Below are 25363 nucleotides of genomic sequence, written 5' to 3'. Positions count from 1 at the left end.
AAGCCCATTAGGTAAGATGTCCCAAAGAGTTACCCTCTTCCTCCTATTTGGCTATTTTTCGAATTTAAACAGTCTGGAAAAGGTCAAAGATTTACACCGGCAGCGACTGGAAATTTGAAGTTACAGAAACCATTGGAGAACTATGAAGAGCTTCGTTGAAGCTTTGTGGTCATGACCACAAAGGTTAGTGCTTTACCTATTCTCCTTCAAAACCATGCATCCTTGGACCTTTACACCTTCACCATTGTGATCAGTTCCAACCCAGATAAGAAAGCCAAGGATACCAACACCATTAACAATTCCAAAAGAATAATAAATATCTTGCATCAGCCATAAACAACAAACCCACACAAAAACCAAGCATGTTCCAGTTTTATTCTATGCCAGTGACATCTCTTTGTCACTATCTTTAATAGTATTAGTTTTGGTCAATAAACCCTGAAACTTCTGTGCCTATGGCAGAATAGTAAACAGAGGAGAACAGGTTCCAGGAATCTAAGGACAATTGATGGATTAGACTAGATGGTCCCATCAATCTAGGTCTTTTACTTTCCCAGACTAAACTGCTTGACTAAATTGCTGAAAAAGAAGCTTGCATGTTTCAGCTTGAATGCATACTTGTAGCCGAAAGGTCTATTAGTCAATATTTAAAGTGGTACAAATCTTTTGGTATGATTATAGATGATTATTTATACCGTAAAGATTGCCAGACAAAACATGGTTCATTCCCCTAGTGTAATGAAAACCATTCCGGTGCTTTTGCTTTGTTCTTTCATGATCGACTTTCCTTTTTGAGCCTGCTTGTGCTGCACCACCATATAATGACCCTCCTTATGGTAGATGCTCAGTTGTTACCAATGACTCTACAGGCGATAGTAAGTTTCAAGAAAACCTTCAGAGTTTACTCAATTTATTACCTTCCAATGCTTCTGTTTCCAAGTTGTATAATGCGTCAATTGGAAATGAGCCAGATAGAGTTTACGCTCTCTCTATATGTGCCTCAACTCTGTTTCAAACCATACATGTCACAATTGCGTAGGCACAGCACAATCAAACATTATGGATCTTTGTCCTCGGTCAAAAGAAGCAATTGTATGGGAGGAATGGTGCCAGCTGCGCTACTCCAATGAGAATTTCTTTGGCAGATTAGATGTATCGGACAACGTTCTTCAAGTCAATAAACAGAATATTTCAGAGCCAGAAAAGTTTTAAGTCTGTTGTGAATCAAAAGCTGAGTGAACTCGCTGAGAAAGCGGCTTACCCTAAGATGTATGCTACTGGAGAAGTGCACTTTGGAGATAAAGTGATATATGCTCTTGTGCAGTGTACTACCGATTTATCTGAAGGTGACTGTAAAAAATGCCTTCAGAGAGTCACAAAAGACGTTTTAAGAGAATAATATTTCTTCGCCATGGGTGCAAGACTTTGCAGTCGTAGTTGTTTCCTGAAGTATGAGTTATACTCATTCTACGATGATGCAACACAAGCTTCAAAGGGTAAGTACTTTAAAAAAAAAGTGTATCATTATGCAAGTTATTATAGCTTTTTTCACAAGGAAATCAGATTATATATTGCAAATGCTTGCCAAAATCAGGTGGAAGGAAGGTTTGGTTGATAACAATCCTGGTGAACGTATCAGCATGCCTGGCGGTAGTACTTTTTGGTTTATATATCTTTCTTGCAATGAAAAGGAGAAATAGTAAAAGGTAATGATATTGAATGCTTATGGAAAATTTAATTCAAAGCTCACTGAATCATTTTCTGAAGCAGCTTTTTTTTTTTTTTTTTTTTTTTGCGCCTCCATCTTCAGACAATAGTGTAATTTAGGTTTACCTACACTAGTCCATGAAAACCAATCTATAGGAAGGAACAACCTTAAAGCTCAGGAGTATCCCAATGTCAGCTTTGCTTCTATACGAGCAGCTCCTTCCAACTTCTCTGAGTCGAATAAACTTGGGGAAGGTGGTTTTGGTCCTGTTTACAAGGTAAGAACAGTTTTTCTTGTCCAAAATATTACAAGGTAATTAATGACATTGCTTCTAATAATTTAAAAACTTCTGCACTATAGGAAAACTAAATGGTTGTATTTATTATCTGTTTGGTTACGTTCTTGTTTGATTTGAGTCCTAATTTCTCAGGGTATCATGAGTGATGGAAAGGAAGTGGCGATAAAGAGGCTTTCATGCTGTTCCGAGCAAGGTTCAGAGGAATTCACAACTGAGGTTCAACTGATAATGAATCTTCAACATAAAAATCTTGTCAGGCTTTTGGGTTATTGTGTATATGGAGAGGAAAAGCTTCTTATATATGAATACATGCCAAATATCAGCCTAGATGTCATTCTTTTTGGTGTGCTAATTTCTTTTTATCCCTGTCAGTTTAATTTATCTTCAATTTATATAGCTAATAAATCCAAAGTTCAGCATTACATGATTCCTAGCCAATGTGTTTATCAATGATTTTTCCACTTATGATGGCTAGATTCAATGAAACGTGCAAAACTTGATTGGACCAGACGTATAAACATTATTACTGGAATTGCAACGGGAATTCTCTATTTGCACGAGGACTCTCGACTTAGAATCATCCACAGAGACCTGAAAGCTAGCAATGTATTACTGGACAATGAGATGAACCCAAAGATCTCAGATTTTGGCATTGCCAGGAGCTTTGCAGGAAGTGAAGGACAAGCTAATACTACTATAATAGTTGGGACTTAGTAAGTACTGTGCTTGATCTCTACCTTTGCGATTTCAATTTATAGAAATAGTTAGTTGTTGAGCAACTTTTTTATTCAGATTTTTCTATATCTGTCACAGGATTGGCATGGCCTTTTACAGAATCATGGCTTTAGTACACATAACTGCTCTGTTTTTGAATGCTTTGCTTCCAACACTATCTTGTAGACTTTCACTCCCTACTCAAATTTCTCTACATCAGTTCTAAAATCCTGTATTGCAACAGTGGATACATGGCTCCTGAATATGCAATGGAGGGATTATATTCTTTCAAGTCTGATGGCTTTAGCTTTAGAGTGCTCCTTCTTGAGATAATAACTGGGAGAAAGAACCCAAGCGTGCTAGCCTCCCATCATATGTAAGTTTAAGTTATTGTATAGCACTTTCTTAAGTTTCTGAGTGGTTATATCTCATGGAATGATGATATGCAGGCATGGAAATTATGGAATGAAGGAAAAGGACTGGAGCTAATTGATCCATTTCTGGTTGGTTCCTGTGATTCAGATGAGTTTTTGAGAGATCTCCATATTGGATTGTTGTGTGTTCAAGAAGATGCATGTGACAGGCCAACCATGCCTTCTACCATTTTAATGTTGAAAAGTGAAACTGTAAATATTAGCCAACCTGGAAAACCTGCCTTCTCCATTGGAACATTCAGTGATGTCCATAATAAGGCTGGTGCTGTTAGTAGCTCTTATAATGGACTAACAATTTCCAACATAGTGCCACGGTAGCAGAGCTGATGTTGGAAAGGCACGAAGTACCTGCCTTGTGCAAATTAGTGACGGAGTCTAATCTCTAACTGATATGAGTTCCCATTTGGAATTGCAATTGAAATATATATGTATTCTCTTTTGCGTCTCGAGTTTCAAATCTCGTACATTTTTGGGAAGTGCAATTCATAACTACTCACGTTATTGATTTGCTGGATGAAAGAACCAACTTCACAGTAATGTCCGGCAGAAATTATAAAACTGAGAAACCAGAAGAAAAAAAAGGATCAACAGCTATTTTTATTCTGTTTCTGTGACTTTCAGAGGCACTTGACATAACTCTTTCCCAATACAAGTAGGGTGTGACAAGGTTGTTATTCAGTCCATAGAATACGTATGCCAAAGAAAATATTTCAAGTAGTTAGTGAAAACAAGTTGTTCAGAACGACACATAAAGTGGTATTTTCAGAATACAACAGTTTATGAACGAGAAATTCATTATAGACCCAATTCTTAATGGAGAAACCCAATTTTTTTTTTTTCAATCTATACCCAATTGTTGCCAACTAGGACAAAATATTGTCTTTATTTTTTTTCTAAATTACACATGTGTCACTATTTAAAGCTGATAAATATTAGTCAACTAGCAAAATTAATGTTCTCTTTAAATACCTTAATTGTAGATTTTTTATTGGGACCAATTATAGCAGTTTTCCTTTTACTCATCATTATTGCTAGAATTAAAGAGTTTTTTTTCTTTATGCATTATTTTTTTTTGAATTCAAAGGCTTTATAGATTTAAATGAATATATATATATTTTTTTTTTTATCGGGTTAGTTGTTAGTAACTCACACACACTCATGCAGTGGTATCCCAGCGCCAGGACACCTGCACCGACATTGCGGCGAAAGCCTGGCAAAGCCAGACTAATCCACTGCACCGCAGACGCACGAACCCAAAGGATCCCTCAAATCTGCTGGCCACGAGATGGAGTTGGGATTCGAACGCTAGACCTGGGGGTTCCAGACTAGGCCATTCGACCAACACACCACACCACGTGGTTAGATTTAAATGAATATGAAATTTACTTTTTAGTAATTTAAACTTTCTATTTTAAAGGTAGATTTTGTGTTTTTCATCAATTTATTTGCAACCCGACTTAAAGGTAGAGGTTTAAGTTTTTAACCTATCTAATAGATTTATATTTTAACAAACTTTGGTCTGTTACTTATATGTAATTTTCTATTTTTATTTTTACAACCTAAAGATTAGACGCATATGTTTTGCTAACCTCACTTCTAGGAATTTTCATATCAATCTCATTTTGTTTTTATTTATTTATTTATTTTGGAGAAGATATCAACCTCTTTCTTAGGTATTCTATCATTACGAGTTGACAATATTTCTTAAGTTGAAAATCTCTAACTCGTCCCTATATGCATGTATCTATCGATTAGATAATAATTGAGAATGAACGATGATCAAAATAACATGACAATATACAAAAGGAAAAGTTCAAACCTAGAACAACATACTTTATCATAAGAAAATTTAGGGTACAATGATGAGAAAAGAAAAGATTGGAAAAACTAAATCTCATGAATAACATACCTTATTAGTAGATATCATACTTTTGAAAGAGAGTATGGTCACGAATGCATAGGTGATACATAAGTTCACAACAACAAATTTGAACTTCTACAGGAACTGAACCAGTATTTGTATAGTTTAAAATCATGGTGCTATATATAAAAGTTTTCCTCAATGAAAATTTGAAATCAAAGCATGCAATTTTTAAGCCATAAATCCCATACTTTCAAAACGTTATAATTATACAGTGTTGATCTATAAAGAATGTTGCCCAAAAGTAAATCAGGCATATAGAAAAATAAGAAAAAAGAATAAACACTCTACAAGGAAGGTTGCCTACGTGGATTTTTTTTTTTAATCAAGGAAATAACTTTATAGATAGAAACTCAAATAGAGTTGATTACAAGCATATTGTAACACCTCCAGATAGCATTTGTGGAGTGTTATCAAATTACTAGAAATTTGTGTTTGCCTAAGGCTAGAGTAACCATTACATACCCTTCCGCTGGCATCTACAGACAGAACAAGAAGATGTGGTTGTACCTACGATGTAGATTGATAGGAAAATATTCATGGATTTTTCCTAATACCTCTTTAGAAAATTGGGGTTACATATAATTTTCTCTAAACAAAACGAAAGTCCAAATTACAGAAAATCAGATCACTACCCTATTTTGGTCGATTGCCCAACTGAAACACCAGGTCCAATAACAGCTCCGGAACCAATACAAACATGCTCACCCACAACGGACTTCGAATGCACAGCAGCACCAAACTCCACAAACGCTGTTGGGTCAATGCTGGCAGACTTGTGAAAAGACCCACCTCCGTTAGGCCAGCTTCGGAAATCTTGGGGTTTAGTTCCAACCCCATAATCTAATCTTGCAAAAAACAGAGCATGTGGGCATAAATTGCAAGTAATGCCAAGACTCTAATTAGACATTTTCACAAACAGGTGATGGGTATTACCAGAGGAGTCAGAGGAAGCAATGGAACTGTAACAAGCTCCGAAGCCCAATTGAGACAAGGCTCGAACTTGTTGTGGCGGGTATCCCAATGCAGCTGCAAGTCTTCTAAGCTGGAGTGCCATAACTGAGGAGTGTGATTCAATTGAGGAGGGAAAGTGGGGCACTTCTACTAAAACTCTGTTTGTGTCTGAACCTGAACCAGTTATAGTCGAGTTTGTGTTGGAGGGGCAGTTTGGTCTAGTTCTATTGGGCTTGGCCCAATGCTAAAGTTTTCATCTTTTTGGTCATAGAAGCAAAGTTGGGGGTTTGGAAATTTCAAAGTTGCAGTCTTGGAGATGACAGAGATGAAGAGTTTCACTGAATCTACCATAAAGGTGGGTCCTTTATTGATTTTTTTTCATTCATTAATCACCCATTTAGCCATGGATGTAGTTTTTATCTTTATCTTGAATCTTTATCTTGAAGATGTCTTTGTCATTGTTTATTATATTAGGCATTAGCTCAAGTCAATAAGTATTCAAACTCATACCAATGACTTGGTAAATACAAAGATAAAAGACTTTCCTGGAAATTATAGCCAATTGAATGCTTAGAAGTCAAGCACTCTGGCCCAGAAATTACTTGGCAGAAATACTGGAAAACAATAAGCTAGAGCCAATTGTTTCATTATAAGCTTATATTAATCTGCTGACCAATTAGTATGAATCTTTTGCTTTTGTTGTAAACTTGTAATTGATGATGGTTGTTCATTGTTCAAGAACTGAAAACCAAAATATGTTTCGTTTTCCAGTACTGTTTTTGCTTTGTTCTGTCATCATCTCTCTCTTTTGTGATCTTGCTTATGCTGACCCTCCATATAAGCTATGCTCAAACACTTCCTACTATTCAGATAATAGTACGTTTCAGACAAACCTCAACACTCTGCTCAATTCATTACCTTCCAATGCTTCTGTTTCCAAGTTGTACAATACATCCTTTGGAAATGAGCCAGATAAAGTCTTTGCTCTCTACATGTGCCTCGACTATCTTGATCCCGGTTCCTGTCATGATTGCATAAACATGGCGCAACAAGACATTGCAAACATATGTCCTTACTCCAAAGAAGCGGTTGTATGGGAGGAGAACTGTCAACTGCGCTACTCCAATCAGAATTTCTTTGGCAGATTGAATGTAGATGACAACATCCCCTTAGATAACAAGAAGAATATTTCAGTTCCTGAAAAATTCGAGACAGTTGTGAACAAGACGCTGAGTAACCTCGCTGAGCAGGCGGCTTTTAATCATTCACTGAACATGTATGCCACTGGTGAAGTACCCTTTCAACATAAAATGGTATATGCTCTTGTGCAGTGCACTACAGACTTATCTGGGGAAGACTGTGATATATGCCTTGTGAGAGCTATAGAAGATGTTTTAAGAGCGTTCTATTTCTCCATCGGTGCGAGACTTCTCAGTCGTAGTTGTTATCTGAGGTATGAGTTTTATCCCTTCTATGACGGGGCAACGTCTGAAGCTTCTACTGCTAATAACAAAGGAGGTAAGTACTTGAAAACAGCGTCTCTGTTTTGACACAAATTGTGCTACTTATTCTATCTTTCACAAGGGATATCAATTTTAAACTGCCAATGGTTTCTCCTAAATGCAGGGAGGAAAATATGGTTGATCACAATCCTTACAATTGTGTCAGCATGCCTGGGGGTACTACTTGTAGTCTCCTGTGTCTGTCTTGCAATGAGAAAATCGAAGAAAAAAGGTAATGGTTGTTCTGAATTTTACTTCAAATAGCTGATCCCTCTAGTCATTTTCTTAAGGCAGGTTTCTTTTGTTTGTTCAGGGAATAGAGAAATTTTAGGACAGCATGATTTGTTCCATAAACAAAATGACACAAAAGCTCAGGAGTACCCCTATTTTAGTTTGGCTTCTATACATGCAGCTACTAACAAATTCTCTGATTCAAATAAGCTTGGGGAAGGTGGTTTTGGCCCAGTTTACAAGGTAGGAACATGATTTCACATTTATACTCAGGATACAACTGCATATTTGTATGTAGTATCTGCTTGTTTAGTATTTTCTCTATGTTGATAAAGGAATGTGGTCTTAATTTCTCAGGGTGTACTGAGGGATGGAAAGGAAGTGGCAATCAAGAGGCTTTCATGCTATTCCGAGCAAGGTTTGGAGGAATTCACAAATGAGGTTTTACTGATAATGAAACTTCAGCATAAAAATCTTGTCCGGCTCTTAGGTTTCTGTGCTGATGGAGAAGAAAAACTGCTTGTATATGAATACATGCCAAATAGCAGCTTAGATGTCATCCTCTTTGGTTAGTTTTATTTCTCAGTCAGGATTTTTTCAAGATATATTTTTAGATGGATCTTAATCAAGGACTTCTGTGCTTATAATGGGTGGTTAGATTCAATGAAACGTGCACAACTTGATTGGACCAGACGTGTGAGCATCATTAGTGGAATTGCAAGGGGAATTCTCTACTTGCACGAGGATTCTCGACTTAGAATCATCCACAGAGACTTGAAAGCTAGCAATGTATTACTGGACAATGAGATGAACCCAAAGATCTCAGATTTTGGCATGGCAAGGATCTTTGCAGGAAGTGAAGGACAAGCTAATACTGCTACAATAGTTGGGACTTAGTAAGTGCTTGATTTCTGATCTTCTAGTTTAGTTTTACTGAAACAATTAACTTTTGAACTCCTTTATATAAACTCTCAAATCGTTCCATATGTTGTTCTGTTGCAATACTTTTGTTTTCATCCCCCAGTTCTGTTTCCAAACCTTTACCATGAATTTTTGTGTTGTAAAAGTGGATATATGGCCCCGGAGTATGCTATGGAGGGACTGTACTCTGTCAAGTCCGATGTTTATGGCTTTGGAGTACTCTTGCTTGAGATCATAACTGGGAGAAGGAACACTGGCTTTCATTTACTAAAACGTGCGCCTAGCCTCGTAACTTATGTAAGTTTATTTAACATAAACTTCATCGATGTTTAGCACTTCCTCAAAGTGATATTGCGTAATGCTTATCCATTGTATGATGATATGCAGGCATGGAAATTATGGGATGAAGGAAAAGGGTTGGAGCTAATTGATCCGTCACTGGTTGGTTCATGTGATCCAGAAGAATTCTTAAGATATCTCCACATTGGTTTGTTGTGTGTTCAAGAAGATGCAAATGACAGGCCAACCATGTCTTCTGCAGTCGTAATGTTGAAAAGCGAAACTGTAAGTCTCACTCAACCTGAAAAACCCGCTTTCAACATGGGAAGATTCACTAATCAGCATACTGAGGGAGGTGCTGATAGTTGCTCAATTAATGGATTAACAGTTTCTAATATCATGCCTCGGTAACGAAGTTGATTCATGGATGGCATGGAAATTGTAATGCACTGATGCTTTGTCCTACCAGGCACATAGTATTTAAATTGTGTATTTGCTTTCTGTTGACTTTACTTGATCTGTAATCTGTAGTAAGTGCAATTATTTAATACAGAGCCCTCAGATTGTGAATATTATCCCCATGTAAATTCCAATCTTTGAATTGCAATTGAAGAATATGTCTTCTCTTTTGCAACTTGAATTATAAATATTAGGGTGTGAAGATTCTTCTGTCCACTCACAGAAAATCATGCTGATAAATCAAATTTGAGGTGGTTAGCTACTCAGGCTGCTAAGATCCAATTGTTTGTTTATTATTAAACATTTATCGTTAAAAGCCTAGAATATACCATAGTAATGAATCTGATCCGTAAAATTTGACTTCATTCTATTTGAAGATAAGATCATGCTTCTTATTTTTATAATTAAATTTGAATGGCATTTGTCTGACCAACCTGGAACGTGCACTGAGGGTGACAACCCAGATTTTTTTTATTTTTTAACTTTGATTTCGTTTTTAAATTTAATTATACTTAACGAAAAAGCTACGGTATGAGCAATGAAAGCTGAATATATTCTTACTGGTATTATTTTACACTGAGATGGATATATTAAGGATTTAAGGTGGATTTATTCAGAATCAAGTCAACTATGTAATCGATCTAAATAAGTAACTAAGAGGTTCTGTTATAATTTGATAAATTAGATACATAGACTTATTAGGGTTTATATTTATTCAGATGTCTATAGGTCAAGTCAAGTCTGCTATGTTGTGCCACTTCCTATGCTAAGTCCAGCTCTTTCACTAGTAACTTCCTGGCTTCTCTCTTCTACTTGAGTTGTCAGACAAATAGTTAGGTGAGATTTCCAGGTAGGCCAGGATCTAGTCTATTACAACTACCAACTACCTTGTTTGTTTCACTGGATCTAGATCTAAACTCTGAGATAATTATACTTTAATTTATTTACTGCACATGGAAAGATTAGTATGTAATTTGACCAAGGTGCCAAAGTCTCTGATTAATCAAGTAAAAGAAAAGGAAATAACCAATGTGCCAAACTCTTTCATTGTCAACAATTCAAATTTGGATTTTATTCTTGATCTCTATCACAAGGAAGTTTCTTTGCTATTGAATATCGGAAGTCAAACCAGCATTTGAGAACTAAGTTAATGAGGTTGTATTTGCTATTGGACTGGTCTGTGTCTACTGTATTTCCCATTTCTAGAGGATGGATACGCTTTCAGTTATGCTTTTCATGATTCTACCACTTTTGTTACCAGCTACCGTTTCTGGTGCAGATCCACTTTCCACTTTTTGCTCAGATGATGGCATCATCTACACTCCTGGCAGCCAATTTGAAAGTAATCTCAAGCAGCTCCTATAAGTAAAACTGAATGTATGCATATGCTAATTGTACTCAATGTAAGAACACAAACTTACCTGGAGCTGCAGCCATTGTTGAAGAATACAAGTTGAACTTAGAGCTGATGCACTTGGTTGGTTCTCCTCTGAGCTATCCTTTAGTGAGAGTCTCCAATGGGCAGAGGTTATGAATTCTCAATTGATAGTTATGACAGCTAGAGCAGGGACCAAGTAGTTCTTTATATAGGCTTTTAGTTTTAGGTTCCTTCCCATAAAGATTTCCTAAACATAATAGCAATAGGAACTATATTCCTGAAGTGTGTACAGAACAATTTTACCTAATGTAGTAAGGCATGGCCATACATACCCTTATTGTAGGAGGAATGCAATTAGAATAACATAACTTAGTCCAATTACATGTTCTGTATGAAGAGTAATAAGTTACTGTGACTTTAGTTGATATTGATTAGTCCACAAAACCTTACAGTCTCCCACTTGGACTTGTCAATATTCAACACAGCAAGAATTATTACTTTAAACAAGATATTGTAATTATGAAGTGCGCGCTGGACAAGTCATGAATTCCAAATCATCCTCACAGCTCAGTCAATCTGCAGTTAACACCATTAGACAATGAGAAGACAGATGTTTAACCAAACACCAGCACCTCATTACCATAATGTAGCAACCACAGATCACAGGAGCAATTACATGTACACAAAATATTCATAGGTGCTCATGAATGTAAAATATAATAGCACAAATAAGGTCCTTACTGTAGGATTCAATAATATAATCAGAATGCATAAAATTTTGCTTACTGATATTACAAAAGAAAATTCAAGTTCTAATTGGATCATCGTAGTTATGCAAATCTGCAACTGATGTTTAATATCCTTGAAAAATTCTGAACTTTCAAGCTTAACAATGTATGCAGAACCTTTATAATGATGAGAGCTTTGAACAAATAAACTTCTAAAATAAATATTACTTAAGAAAATTTAAAGTTTTCAGCTATTAAAGTATGATTCATATGATGAACTCAGAAATGACTCCCACTCATTCAGCCAAGTCAAAATTCTTTAAGACACCCATATTTTTGACATGTACCTGAAAAGGTGCTACTGCAATGGCCTTTGTAAGAGGATCTGCAAGTTGAGCTAGGGTGCCGATTTTGATTATTTCAATTTCATTGTTTCTCACACTTTCTCTGACTGCATAGTACTTCACATCTATATTCCTCGAGGCTGTGGATCTCTTATTGTTCTTAGCAAAAAACACTGCAGCTGCATTATCACAATAAAGCTTTAACGGTCTTTCTACTGAATCTACCACTTTTATTTCATTCATAAAATTTCTCAACCATAAAGCTTGACCAGTAGCATCATGAATAGCCACATATTCAGCCTGCATAGTTGAAGTGGCTGTTAGAGACTGTTTAACACTTCTCCAAGATATTGCACCTCCTGCCAACATATAGATATACCCTGAGGTAGATTTCAAGTCATCGATGCAACCTTTGTAATCAGAATCTGTGTATCCAATGACCTCAAGGTCCTGATCTTCAATTCTTCTATATACCAGCATATAATCTTTTGTTTTCTGTAAATACCTGAGTACCTTCTTGCCTGCAACCCAATGATCATTCCCAGGATTGGACTGATATCTTGCCAATACCCCAACTGAAAAGGCAATGTCTGGCCTTGTATACACTTGAGCATACATTAAGCTCCCAACCAGTCTAGCATATGGTCTTTTGTCCATCTCTTTCTTTTCTAGTGAGTTTTTGGGACATTGCCCTGAGTGTAGCTTATCCCCTTTTGACATTGGTGACTCACCTGCTTTACATGTTTCCATTGCAAACCTCTTAAGCACTCTGTCAATGTAGTTTCTTTGACACAATCCCAAAGCTTTTCTTTCTCTATCTCTCTTGATTTCTATACCAAGTACAAACGCAGCTTCACCCATATCTTTCATATCAAAATTCTTCAAAAGAAAATTCTTTGTTTCTTTTAACATATTCACATCACTACTTGCCAACAAGATATCATCAACATATAAGATTAAGAAAATAAACTTGCTCCCACTGATCTTCATATATATGCATTCATCTAACCTATTTTCCTCAAATCCAAATGAAGTAATCACTGAATCAAACTTAAGGTACCATTGTCTAGAAGCCTGCTTTAAACCATAAATGGATTTCTTAAGTTTACATACCTTGTCAATTTGTCCTTCAGCAATAAAACCCTCGGGCTGCACCATGTATATCTCTTCATCAAGATTTCCATTCAAAAAAGCTGTCTTGACGTCCATTTGATGCAGTTCAAGATCAAAGTGAGCTACTAAGGCCATTAATATCCTGAAGGCATCTTTAGTCGACACTGGTGAGAATGTTTCTGTGTAATCAATCCCTTCCTTTTGAGTGAATCCTTTGGCAACCAACCTTGCCTTGTGTCTTTCTATATTACCTCTTGAATCTTTCTTGGTCTTGAATACCCATTTGCATCCCACTGGTTTGTATCCTTCTGGTTTATCAACCAATTCCCACACTTTGTTTATTTCCATTGACTTCAATTCTGACTCCATTGCCTCTATCCATTTATCTGCATATGTTGATTGTAGTGCCTGCGAATAAGTAACTGGATCTTCTTCTTCTCCAAGATCAAAATCTGTCTCTGTCAGAAATGTTGTTTCATAACAATCTGGAATGGCTGATCTTCTTTCCCTTTGTGATCTTCTCAATTGTATTGGTTCTTGTTGTTGCTGTTGTGGTTCTACTTCTTGAGGTTGCTGAACATTTTCATCATGTCGATGAGGCTCATCATGAGGTTCTTGTTGTTGTGCAGCTTCATTTTGTTCAAATTGTGGTTGAATGTCATCATGTTCAATTGCAGGTGTTTCTGCTGGAGGCACAACATTATGCATAGCTGGTACTTCAATCTGATCCATTACTTCAGTGCTTATTCCTTCATCGCTGCTGTAAACTAACCACTCAAAAGTATCATTAGTATCAGTTTCATCAATTTCTTCAAATGTACCGATATCGACAATGTCTGAACCATCTAATTCTCCAACAAAAACGGCTCTATTGGTTTCTAATATTCTTGTGCTGCCATGAGGACTATAAAACCTGTACCCTTTAGATTTGTTCAAGTAACCAACAAAATAAACACTCGAGGTTCTGGAATCCAATTTTTGTTGCTGAGGGTTGTAAATCCTTGCTTCTGCTTTGCAGCCCCATACATGAAAGTGATGTAGACTAGGTTTCTTGTTGAACCATAACTCAAAAGGTGTTTTATTCTCAACTGATTTGCTAGGGGTCCTATTACATATGTAGTTAGCTGTCTTCAGTGCTTCCCCCCATAAATATCTCGGCAAACCAGACTTACAGATCATACTTCTCACCATATTTATCAAAGTCCTATTCCTTCTCTCTGCGACTCCATTCTGCTGTGGAGTTCCTGGTGTGGTGTACTGAGCCTTGATTCCACATTCCTGAAGATAGAGAGCAAAGGGACCCTTGTTTTGCCCTGATTCAGTGTACCTGCCATAGAACTCTCCACCTCTATCTGATCTAACAACTTTGATAACCTTGTTTAGCTGTTTCTCTGCCTCTGCTTTAAAAATTTTAAAAACTTCCAGAGCTTTTGATTTTTCAGAAATAAGAAAAATTTGACAATATCTAGAAAAGTCATCAATAAAAGTAATGAAGTATTGATTTCCACAGATGGTTTTATGAGGAAAAGGACCACAAATGTCAGTGTGAATAAGTTCTAATAGCTCTTGACTTCTAATTGACCCTTTCTTCCTAAGATTGGTGGCTTTACCCTTAAGACATTCTATGCAAACACCGAAATCTGAAAAGTCTAAAGAAGGTAAAACATTTTGTTTGATTAAGATTTTCAGCCTTTCTTCTGAAATATGACCCAAACGTTTATGCCAAAGAAAAGCAGATTTTTCATTCAGTCTAGGCCTTTTAAAACCAACGGATTTTTCAGTCAAAAACACTTCAACAGAATTCCTGCAATTCATATGCCAATAACCGTCAATTAAAGAAGCATCACCAATAAAATCAGAATTTTTGAAGAAATCTAAACCTTTATTATTGCCTGTAAAAGTACAGCCATTGTTTTTTACTAAAAGAGAGCCTGAAATCAGGTTTCTTTGCATAGAAGGAATACAAAATACATTTTCTAAATCCAAAGAAAAACCAGTAATAAAAACAAGTCTAACGACTCCTATGGCCTTGACAGCTACTCGGTTCCCATTCCCCGAGCTAATCCTAGCTTCATCCTTGTTTGGAATCCTCTTTCTTAGAAAACCCTGCATAGATGTAATAACATGAATTGGAGATGCAGTATCAAACCACCAAGAGCTACTAGACACACTGACAGTTTTTGACTCTAAATGAAAAACAATTTTATTTTGAAAACTGAAATTATTACCTTTCTTACTCATCCATTCCTTAAAACCTCTGCAATCTTTCTTAACATGCCCTGGCTTACGGCAGAAGAAACACTTAACTGAACTTGACTTTTGATTCTTAAAGTTGTTAGATCCCTGAGTTGCTTCATTTTGTGTTTTTGAGGTAGATGCTGCAGAATACTTGGACTTAAAAGCTTTCTTCTTGAATTGTGGTTTGCTGACCAGATTAATAGCTACCCCTTTTCTCTTCTTAATTCTATCTTCTTCTTGCACACACATTGAAATCAACTCATTCACACTCCATTTTTCTTTCTGTGTGTTGTAGCTGCATTCTAGCTGAGAGTATTGTGCGGGTAAGGAATTCAGAATTAAGTGAACTAGAAAGGGATCATCAATGGTGACACCTAAAGCCTTTAATTTTGCTGCAGTTTCTGTCCCCTTCAGAATGTATTCCCTAATGCTCCCTACTCCATCGAACTTCATGCCAGTAAGAGCATTCATTAATGCTCCAGTTTCAGCCTTGTCAGACACTTGATACTTTTCTTCAATATTCTTGAAATACTCCCTTGCTAGTTTTGCATCTGGTATACCTCCCTTGACAGCTTCTGACATGGATCTTTTCATGATAACTAGGGCCATTCTGTTATGTTTATGCCACTGAGCATATTTATCTTTTGCTTCCCTAGTACTGGTGGGTGTTAACTCAGCTGGGGGGTCTTCATGCAGGACATGCTCATAGTCGCTGTATCCTAGGCATAATTCTAGGTCTTGTTTCCATCTCTTAAAGTTCGAACCATTAAGAGTTTCCATTTGGTTGCAATTAAAAAGCATATTCATAGCTGAAAATTTTAGAAGTTTTATTAGTAAACAATGCATTTAGTTAACTGAAAAGGCAATGAATGAAGTGCCTATATGAATGCTGAATGTGTCATGCTTTACCTAGAGTGGCAAAAAGACTTTTGACACTTATTTTGCCTTAATCATATACACAAAATCTAAGAAACTCAACTGTAGGTATCTTGAACATGTTAACACCTAGAGTGGCAAGAAAACAGTTCATGTTACCTTCTTAAGGCAAGTTTTAGACTTTGTTATATGCTGACATTGACCTCAGAAGCTCTAATCATTTATACCTCCTGTATGGAGCAAGGATTCAAGCTACTAAAATCAATGTCACAAGCTGCTGATCCAGTACTAATGTTTTAGTATAAATCTTTTCACAAGAGACTGCTATCGACAGTACTATCTGTAAAAAAAAAACTTAAACTAAAACTGGACCAAGACAATTAAGTGCTAGAAAAGAGTTTTATGATTTTAATCTTATTGTGAAGTTTTTTTTTTTTTTTTTTTTTTTCTCAATGAAACTGGAAACTAAGCATACTATTCAACCATCACAAAACTCAATCAAAACACAATCAACCTGCAAAAATTACATATATATATAGGCCTCAACAAGGCTATTCGAATTTAAATTTTGCAAAAAAAGAATCAAAAACTGGAGCATGTATAAGCCGTGCACCTGGGTTTGAGATTTATGAAGGTCTGATTACTGATGACAATCCGAAAGCAAAAATTGTAGATGCAGAGGCTCCTTGATTAAGGATTCAACAAGCTATAGAGAGTATTTAGGCGGAATCTTCTTGTTGAAGGCTTAATCGAGAGACCCTAGCATCTGGAGCAAACCCAGAATTGGGAATAACCGTAGTCAAACAACGTTAAAACAAGAATTGCTTCGTTCAGTTTTTTTTTTTTTTTTTTTTTTTATGTTCAGGCTTTCGGGTGGGGTTGCCAGATTTGGGCCGGGTTTAATGAAGCAGGCCCTAAACAGACTTAATTCTCTCCCCCTTGGTGCCTTTTTTTTTTTTTTTTTTTTTTTTTTTTTTTTTTGAAGAAAAACTGTAGGCTCCGATTATTTTTTTTTTGTGTATGAAAACAAAAATAATTTTTGCATAAGATTAAGTCGATTCTTAATTGAGCACAAAGGCTCTGATACCAAATATAAGTAAAACTGAATGTATGCATATGCTAATTGTACTCAATGTAAGAACACAAACTTACCTGGAGCTGCAGCCATTGTTGAAGAATACAAGTTGAACTTAGAGCTGATGCACTTGGTTGGTTCTCCTCTGAGCTATCCTTTAGTGAGAGTCTCCAATGGGCAGAGGTTATGAATTCTCAATTGATAGTTATGACAGCTAGAGCAGGGACCAAGTAGTTCTTTATATAGGCTTTTAGTTTTAGGTTCCTTCCCATAAAGATTTCCTAAACATAATAGCAATAGGAACTATATTCCTGAAGTGTGTACAGAACAATTTTACCTAATGTAGTAAGGCATGGCCATACATACCCTTATTGTAGGAGGAATGCAATTAGAATAACATAACTTAGTCCAATTACATGTTCTGTATGAAGAGTAATAAGTTACTGTGACTTTAGTTGATATTGATTAGTCCACAAAACCTTACAGCTCCTTGACTCATTGTCATTCAACGCTTCAATCTTCGGTGGTTTCTACAACAACACAATTGGCACTGGCCGTGACAGAGTCTATGGACAAACACTTTGTAGAGGGGATGTGAGCTCCACAGCTTGTCAGAAATGTGTGAGTGATGCAAGCCAGGAAATCTTCAACAGTTGCAAATCTAGAGATGCATTGATCTGGTATGAACTATGTCAAGTTCGCTATTCCTACCAGATGTTCTTTTCATCGATGACTTATACTGGGAAGTACCCGGACCAGAATAATCAGCAGAAGAATGTATCAGATGCACATTATTTTGGTGATGTTTTGAGGTATTTAATGAATAACCTCTCCGGAGAGTCTCTGTTTACTCCTCCAAAGAAAATGTTTGCAACTGGTGAAATTGAGCTTTCGGGAAATAGAATTATTTATGGTCTGGAACAGTGCACCAGAGACATCTCTGAAAGAGACTGCAATGACTGTCTGGTTTTTGCTTTAGAGGATCTTTCATCATGCTGCTCCTCTCATCAGGGCGGAACTGTAGTCAGTAGAAATTGTAATGTGAGGTTTGAGATCGACCAGTTTTTTAATGATACTTCAAGCAGTCTGTTAATTTATCCATATTCAAAAGGTTAGGGACTTCAATTCTTCTTTTGATAATCATAGTGTTAGAAAGACATACATTGACATGGCTATAAATACTATTAGGAATCCATTATATACATTGCTTGCGTTACATAGCATGACCAATATATATATAGAACATACAACCTTGATATTCATCCATTATAATTAAGGTACCATTAGCAGGGGATGACAGGAAGACTTGGAAGGTGGTGGTTACATGTGCATCCGCTATACTATTTGCAGTTCTAGTTGTACTTTGTGCAGTTCATTTTCGACGGCAAAAGAGATTGAAAAATGTCAATGGTACAAAGATGATGAAAACTGTGGTTATTCTGAGTTTATGCAGGATTACCTAGCTAGTAAGTTTTATCTCCATTTGTATCTTTTTGCAGATGAAGAGATAAGCGAGCAGGTTCTATTAAATGATCTGGCAAGTCCCACTGAAGTAACAATTACAGAACAAGGCGTATTGGTGACTGAGGAACTGCCATTTGTTGATGTAGCAACTATAAAGATAGCCACAGATGACTTTTCAGATTCCAACAAGCTTGGACAAGGTGGGTTTGGTACTGTTTACAAGGTAATGCTGCTATTTATTATATTATAGTTTTAAATGGGCCGAGTATTAATTGGTATCTGCCCCTAATTAACATGCATTTGATCTTTGTGAAAATACTGTCAGGGTGTGCAACCAGATGGGAGAGAAGTAGCTGTTAAAAGATTGTCAAGGAAGTCATGGCAAGGCTTAGAGGAGTTTAAAAATGAAGTCATACTCATCGCAAAGCTTCAACACAGAAACCTAGTGCGGCTCTTGGCATGTGGCTTTGAAGGAGAGGAGAAGCTGCTTTTGTATGAGTACATGCCAAATAAAAGCCTTGATACTTTTATCTTTGGTATTGTTAAGCCTACCCATTATAGTACTACATATACTTTCAGCCTTAAGTATCACATCATACTATCATATCTAGTTAAACATGTCATGAATTTCAGATTCGCAAAGGCGTGCTGAACTTAGTTGGGAAACATATCACAACATCATTAAAGGAATCGCCAGAGGACTTCTGTATCTTCATGAAGACTCCCGGCTCAGAATCATTCACAGGGATTTAAAGCCCAGCAATGTACTTTTGGACCATGAAATGGTGGCCAAAATTTCAGATTTTGGCATGGCAAGGATATTTTGTGAAAATCAGAACACAGCTAATACTAAAAGAGTTGTAGGAACATAGTGAGTATGCTTCATTTTATCATTCTTTTTTTTTGTCAATTTCTGGAGTCCTTTAAATGTGATGGAGTAGAGAACTAGCTAACAATTATAGTTAATCAGTGGCTACATGGCTCCGGAGTATGCAATGGAGGGTCTATTTTCTGTAAAATCTGATGTTTTCAGCTTTGGAGTAATCATGCTTGAGATTATTAGTGGGAAAAAAAATAGTGGATTCTACCTCACTGAACATGCCAAGACGCTGGTTGCATATGTAAGTTCTTATCTCTACTCTACAATGGTTAATATATCTTCAAGTTTTGCTCCCAAATAGTCATGAATTTCAATTTGCTTAAATAACTGATAGGCATGGAACCTATGGAAGGATGGAAAAGAAGTTGAATTTATCGAGCCTTGCTTGATGGAATCATCCCCAACAAAAGAGATTTTGAGATGCATGCACATCGGGCTTTTGTGTGTCCAGGAAGACCCTGAAGAAAGACCGACAATGTCAGATGTGGTTGTGTTGCTGGGAAGTGATTCAATTGAGCTTCCTGAGCCAAAGAAACCAGCAATATTTGCAGCAAGTAGAATTGCTCCGATTGACGAGTCTACTTCTAGTCCTACTCCGAACGGCCTCACTCTTTCCATCATTTTGCCAAGGTGACTTTGCTCAATATGTACAGAGATTGAAAACTGAAAGTTCAAAGTAGGAGATGGATAGTGTCATGTACATAATAGGTAATAAATGGATGCAATGGAAGTTACAAGTTTTTATGTAGCAATCAGACATGCCATAACTTGTAAAGAAAGCCAATTTAATTTCATATTGTTAATATTCATGGTATGATACTGCAAAATTTATGTCAATGCTAGATTTTTTTTTTCTTTTCAAATACAACAACTAATCTATTGTGAGTCGAACTCATGACCTCATTACACAACCTCTACGGAGCACATGCGAACCCCAATAGACCTACAAAAAAATGCGCCTCGTATGCTCCCATTTTTGCTCGAATAGAATGAATGATGTGTACTGTATTTATAGGCTTAGGTTACTTGTTAAACAAGAACTAGTTCTCTACATGGTTTAGGAAAACCTAGCATTGTCATGTCAAGCCTCATCCTTCAAGGTCCGGAGGATGATTTTGATTTTCTTAGTCTCAGTCTTAGTCTTATTAGTGCTTTTGATGTATCATCATCTTTATAGTGACGGAAAAAGACATAGAGGATCAGAAATAAGTCAAATAACCGAAAAATTGCTTTAACATCTTTTTGGCACTCCACAATGTTTTTTGCTTTATGTTTGTCAATGCTAACTAGAGATTTTATTTTTGTTGTTGTTGTTGTTGTTGCGTGCGTGTGTCAAGTATGCTAACTGGAGTTTTGACTGATGAATAATATTATATCGCATAGTAGGTCTCTCGAGAATAAAAATATTGGTGATTATCTAAATATTTTTACCCATTTGGGTTTGTAACGGTCCACAAAGTCATCCCAAATGGACTTCGACTTGTATTCACATAATGTAAAATTGTAAACTCAAGTCTAGGCCCATCTCTGCAAGCCCATTAGGTAAGATGTCCCAAGAAGTTATCCTCTTCCTCCTATTTGGCTATTTTTAGAATTTTAACAGTCTGGAAAAGGTCAAAGATTGACACTGGCAGCGACTGGAAATTTGGAAGATACAGAACCCATTGGAGAACTATGAAGAGCTTCGTTGAAGCTTTGTGGTCATGACCACAAAGGTTAGTGCTTTACCTGTTCTCCTTCAAAACCATGCATATCCTTGGACTTTTGCACCTTCACCATTGTGATGACTTCCAACCCAGATAAGAAAGCCAAGTATACCTACACCATTAACAATTCCAAAAGAATAATAATATCTTGCGCCAGCCATAAACAACAAACCCACACAAAAATCCAAGCATGTTCCAGTTTTATTCTATGCCCGTGACATCTCTTTGTCACTCTCTTTCATGGTATTACTTTTGGTCAATAAATCCTTAAACTTGTGTGCCTATGGCTGAATAGTAAACAAAGGAGAACAGGTTCCAGGAATCTAAGGCCAATTGATGGATTAGACTAGATCGCCCATCAATCTAGATCGTTTACTTTTCCAGACTAAACTGCTTGACTAAATTGCTGAAAGAGAAGCGTGAATGTTTAAGCTTGAACTTGTACCCGAAAGGTCTATTAGTCTATATTTAAAGTGGTACAAATCTGTTGGCATGATTATATATAGATGATTATTTGTACTGCAAAAATTGCAAGACAAAACATGGTTCATATCCTAAGTGCCATGAAAACCATTCCGGTGCTTTTGCTTTGTTGTTTCATGACTCTCCTTTTTGAGCTTGCTTGTGCTGCACCACCTTATGATGTCCCTCCTTATAATATATGCTCAGTTGTTACTAATGACTATGCAGGCGATAGTACGTTTCAAGGAAACCTTGAGAGTTTACTCAACTTATCATCTTCCAAAGCTTCTGTTTCCAGGTGGTATAATGGTTCGATTGGAAATGAGCCAGATAGAGTTTACGCTCTCTATATGTGCCTCCACTTTGTTTCAAACGATACATGTCACACGTGCATAGACGCAGCACAATCACACATTATGAATCTCTGTCCTAAGTCAAAAGAAGCAATTGTATGGGAGGAATGGTGCCAGCTGCGCTACTCCAATGAGAATTTCTTTGGCAGATTAAATGTATCGGACAACAACGTTCTTCAAGTCAATCCACAGAATATTTCAGAGCAGCCAGAAAAGTTTATGTCTGTTGTGAATCAAAAGCTGGGTGAACTCGCTAAGAAAGCGGCTTATAATGATTCTTTCCCTAAGATGTATGCTACTGGAGAAGTGAACTTTGGAGACAAAGTGATATATGCTCTTGTGCAGTGTACTACCGATTTATCTGAAGGTGACTGTGACAAATGCCTTCAGACAGCCACAGAAGACGTTTTAAGAGAATATTTCTTCGCCATGGGTGCAAGACTTTTCAGTCGTAGTTGTTTTCTGAGGTATGAGTTATACCCATTCTACAATTATCCAACACAAGCTTCCTACAATTATCCAACACAAGCTTCTAAGGGTAAGTACTTAATTTCAAGAAAGTGTATCATTATGCATGTTATTATAGACTTTTTCACAAGGAAATTAGATTATTTATTGCAAATGCTTGCCAAAATCAGGTGGAAGGAAGGTTTGGTTGATAATAATCCTGGTGAGCCTATCAGCATGCCTGGCGGTAGTACTTTTTGGTTTCTATATCTTTCTTGCAATGAAAAGGAGAAATAGAAAAGGTAATGATATTGAATGCTTATGGAAAATTTAATTCAAAGCTCACTGAATCATTTTCTGAAGCAGCTTTTTTTTTTTTTTGCTCCATCTTCAGACAATAGTGTAATTTTAGGTTTACCTACACTAGTCCATGAAAACCAATTTATAGGAAGGAACAACCTTAAAGCTCAGGAATACCCCAATATCAGCTTTGCATCTATACGAGCAGCTACTTCCAACTTCTCTGAGTCGAATAAACTTGGGGAAGGTGGTTTTGGTCCTGTTTACAAGGTAAGAACAGTTTTTCTTGTCCAAAATATTACAAGGTAATAACATTGCTTCAATAATTTAAAAACTTCTGCACTATAGGAAAACTAACTGGTTGTATTTATTATCTGTTTGGTTACGATTTTGTTTGATTTGAGTCCTAATTTCTCAGGGTATCATGAGTGATGGAAAGGAAGTGGCGATAAAGAGGCTTTCATGCTGTTCCGAGCAAGGTTCAGAGGAATTCACAACTGAGGTTCAACTGATAATGAATCTTCAACATAAAAATCTTGTCAGGCTTTTGGGTTATTGTGTAGATGGAGAGGAAAAGCTTCTTGTATATGAATACATGCCAAATAGCAGCCTAGATGTCATTCTTTTTGGTGTGCTAATTTCTTTTTATCTCTGTCAGTTTAATTTATCTTCAATTTATATAGCTAATAAATCCAAAGTTCAGCATTACATGATTCCTAGCCAATTTGTGTTAATCAATGATTTTTCCACTTATGATGGCTAGATTCAATGAAACGGGCACAACTTGATTGGACCGGACGTATAAACATTATTACTGGAATTGCAAGGGGAATTCTCTATTTGCACGAGGACTCTCGACTTAGAATCATCCACAGAGACTTGAAAGCTAGCAATGTATTACTGGACAATGAGATGGACCCAAAGATCTCAGATTTTGGCATGGCCAGGATCTTTGCAGGAAGTGAAGGACAAGCTAATACTGCCATAATAGTTGGGACTTAGTAAGTCCTTGATCTCTACCTTTGCAATTTCAATTTACAGAAATACTTAGCTGTTGAGCAACTTTTTTATTCAGATTTTTCCATGTCTATCACAAGATTGGCATGGCCTTTTACAGAATCATGGCTTTAGTACACATAACTGCTCTGTTTTTGAATGCTTTGGTTCCAACATTATCGTGTAGACTTTCACTCCCTACTCAAGTTTCTCTACATCTATTCTAAAATTCCGTATTGCAACAGTGGATACATGGCTCCTGAATATGCAATGGAGGGATTATATTCTTTCAAGTCTGATGTTTTTAGCTTTGGAGTACTCCTTCTTGAGATAATAACTGGGAGAAAGAACGCCAAGCGTGCTAGCCTCCCATCATATGTAAGTTTAAGTAATTGTATAGCTTCTTAAGTTTTTGAGTGGTTATATCTAATGGAACGATGGTATGCAGGCATGGAAATTATGGTATGAAGGAAAAGGACTGGAGCTAATCGATCCTTTTCTGGTTGGTTACTGTGATTCAGATGAGTTTTTAAGATATCTCCATATTGGATTGTTGTGTGTTCAAGAAGATGCATATGACAGGCCAACCATGTCTTCTGCCATTTTGATGTTGAAAAGTGAAACTGTAAATCTTAGCCAACCTGGAAAACCTGCCTTCTCCATTGGAACATTCAGTGATGTCCATAATATGGCTGGTGCTGTTAGTAGCTCTTATAATGGACTAACAATTTCCAACATAGCGCCACGGTAGCAGAGCTGATGTTCATGGTGGCATTGAAATTGCCATCTAATTGATGTTCTGTCCTCCCAGGCACAAAATACCTGCCTTCTGTAAATTAGTCACAAAGTCTAATCTCTAACTGATATGAGTTCCCAATTTGGAATTGCAATTGAAATATATGTCTATATATGTATTCTCTTTTGCCTCTTAGAGTTTCAAATTTCGTACATTTTTGGGAACTGCAGACACTTGATAACTACTCATGTTATTGATGTGCTGGATGAAAGTACCAACTTCACAGTAATGTCTAGCAGATTATAAAACTGAGAAACCTGAAGAAAAAAACAGGATCAACAGCTATTTTTATTCTGTTTCTGCAACCTTCAGAGGCACTTGACATAACTCTTCTCAATAAAAGTAGGGTGTGACAAGGTTGTTATTCAGTCCATAGAATACGAATGCCAAAGAAAATATTTCCAGTAGTAAGTGAAAACAAGTTGTTCAGAACCAAACATAAAGTGCAAAGAAAAATACACACTAAAGTTTCAACACTTGGTATTTTCAGAATATAACAGTTTACAACTGTTTATGAACCCGGCTGGCTATAGATTATTCATTCATTTTAAGAATAGTATGCAACCAAGGTGCCAAAGGCATTGATTAGTACACATCAGAAAATTCAACATTTTAAAATTTTTTATCATAAAACTTGTAATTTTACTAATCAGAAGTACCAGTTTACATCAGTGCCTTGCTCAGTACAAAACATTCCTGGTCCCTATAATACTCGAAGCTTTGAACATTTATTCCCAGTCCCTATCATAAAGAATCTTAGCCTTCCTAGATTCTGCAAGGAAGTTT

The 25363-nt window shown here is 36.6% G+C and overlaps 3 protein-coding genes and 1 pseudogene across 4 annotated transcripts; 3 read left to right on the top strand and 1 right to left on the bottom strand.

Annotated features, from left to right (window-relative positions):
• The first annotated feature begins 171 nt into the window (after positions 1-171).
• On the top strand, positions 172-3597 carry LOC133731436 (cysteine-rich receptor-like protein kinase 25; annotated as a pseudogene).
• A 1836-nt stretch (positions 3598-5433) lies between these two features.
• LOC133729840 (probable UDP-3-O-acylglucosamine N-acyltransferase 2, mitochondrial) lies at positions 5434-6145 on the bottom strand. The gene is made up of 2 exons (XM_062157422.1): positions 6012-6145; positions 5434-5918 (listed from the first exon to the last, which is right to left on the bottom strand). The coding sequence occupies exons 1-2, from the start codon at positions 6130-6132 to the stop codon at positions 5707-5709; spliced, it is 333 nt and encodes a 110-aa protein (XP_062013406.1). The 5' UTR covers positions 6133-6145; the 3' UTR covers positions 5434-5706.
• Positions 6146-6243: 98 nt separating this feature from the next.
• On the top strand, positions 6244-9563 carry LOC133729834 (cysteine-rich receptor-like protein kinase 25). 2 transcript variants are annotated; one of them, XM_062157411.1, is made up of 8 exons: positions 6244-6384; positions 6900-7547; positions 7656-7763; positions 7845-8005; positions 8120-8330; positions 8421-8658; positions 8830-8980; positions 9071-9563. In XM_062157411.1, exons 2-8 carry the CDS (start codon positions 7022-7024, stop codon positions 9371-9373), a joined length of 1698 nt encoding a protein of 565 aa, XP_062013395.1. In that variant the 5' UTR covers positions 6244-6384; positions 6900-7021; the 3' UTR covers positions 9374-9563. The 2 variants fall into 2 exon arrangements, with proteins under 2 accessions (XP_062013395.1, XP_062013394.1); XM_062157410.1 differs by lacking the exon at positions 6244-6384 and having other exon boundaries at positions 6492-7547.
• A 7641-nt stretch (positions 9564-17204) lies between these two features.
• On the top strand, positions 17205-24722 carry LOC133731435 (uncharacterized). The gene is made up of 16 exons (XM_062158808.1): positions 17205-17310; positions 17643-18284; positions 18461-18583; positions 18673-18860; positions 18963-19173; positions 19271-19508; positions 19608-19758; positions 19852-20147; positions 20533-20572; positions 21730-22576; positions 22677-22787; positions 22880-23055; positions 23204-23414; positions 23549-23786; positions 24027-24159; positions 24230-24722. Exons 1-16 carry the CDS (start codon positions 17205-17207, stop codon positions 24530-24532), a joined length of 4014 nt encoding a protein of 1337 aa, XP_062014792.1. The 3' UTR covers positions 24533-24722.
• Positions 24723-25363: the final 641 nt, after the last annotated feature.

This window comes from Rosa rugosa, chromosome 2, assembly GCF_958449725.1.
Source record: "Rosa rugosa chromosome 2, drRosRugo1.1, whole genome shotgun sequence".
Taxonomy (NCBI): Eukaryota; Viridiplantae; Streptophyta; class Magnoliopsida; order Rosales; family Rosaceae; genus Rosa; species Rosa rugosa.
The sequence above is the reverse complement of the archived record's forward strand: the minus strand, read 5'-3'. Positions and strand labels throughout refer to the sequence as shown.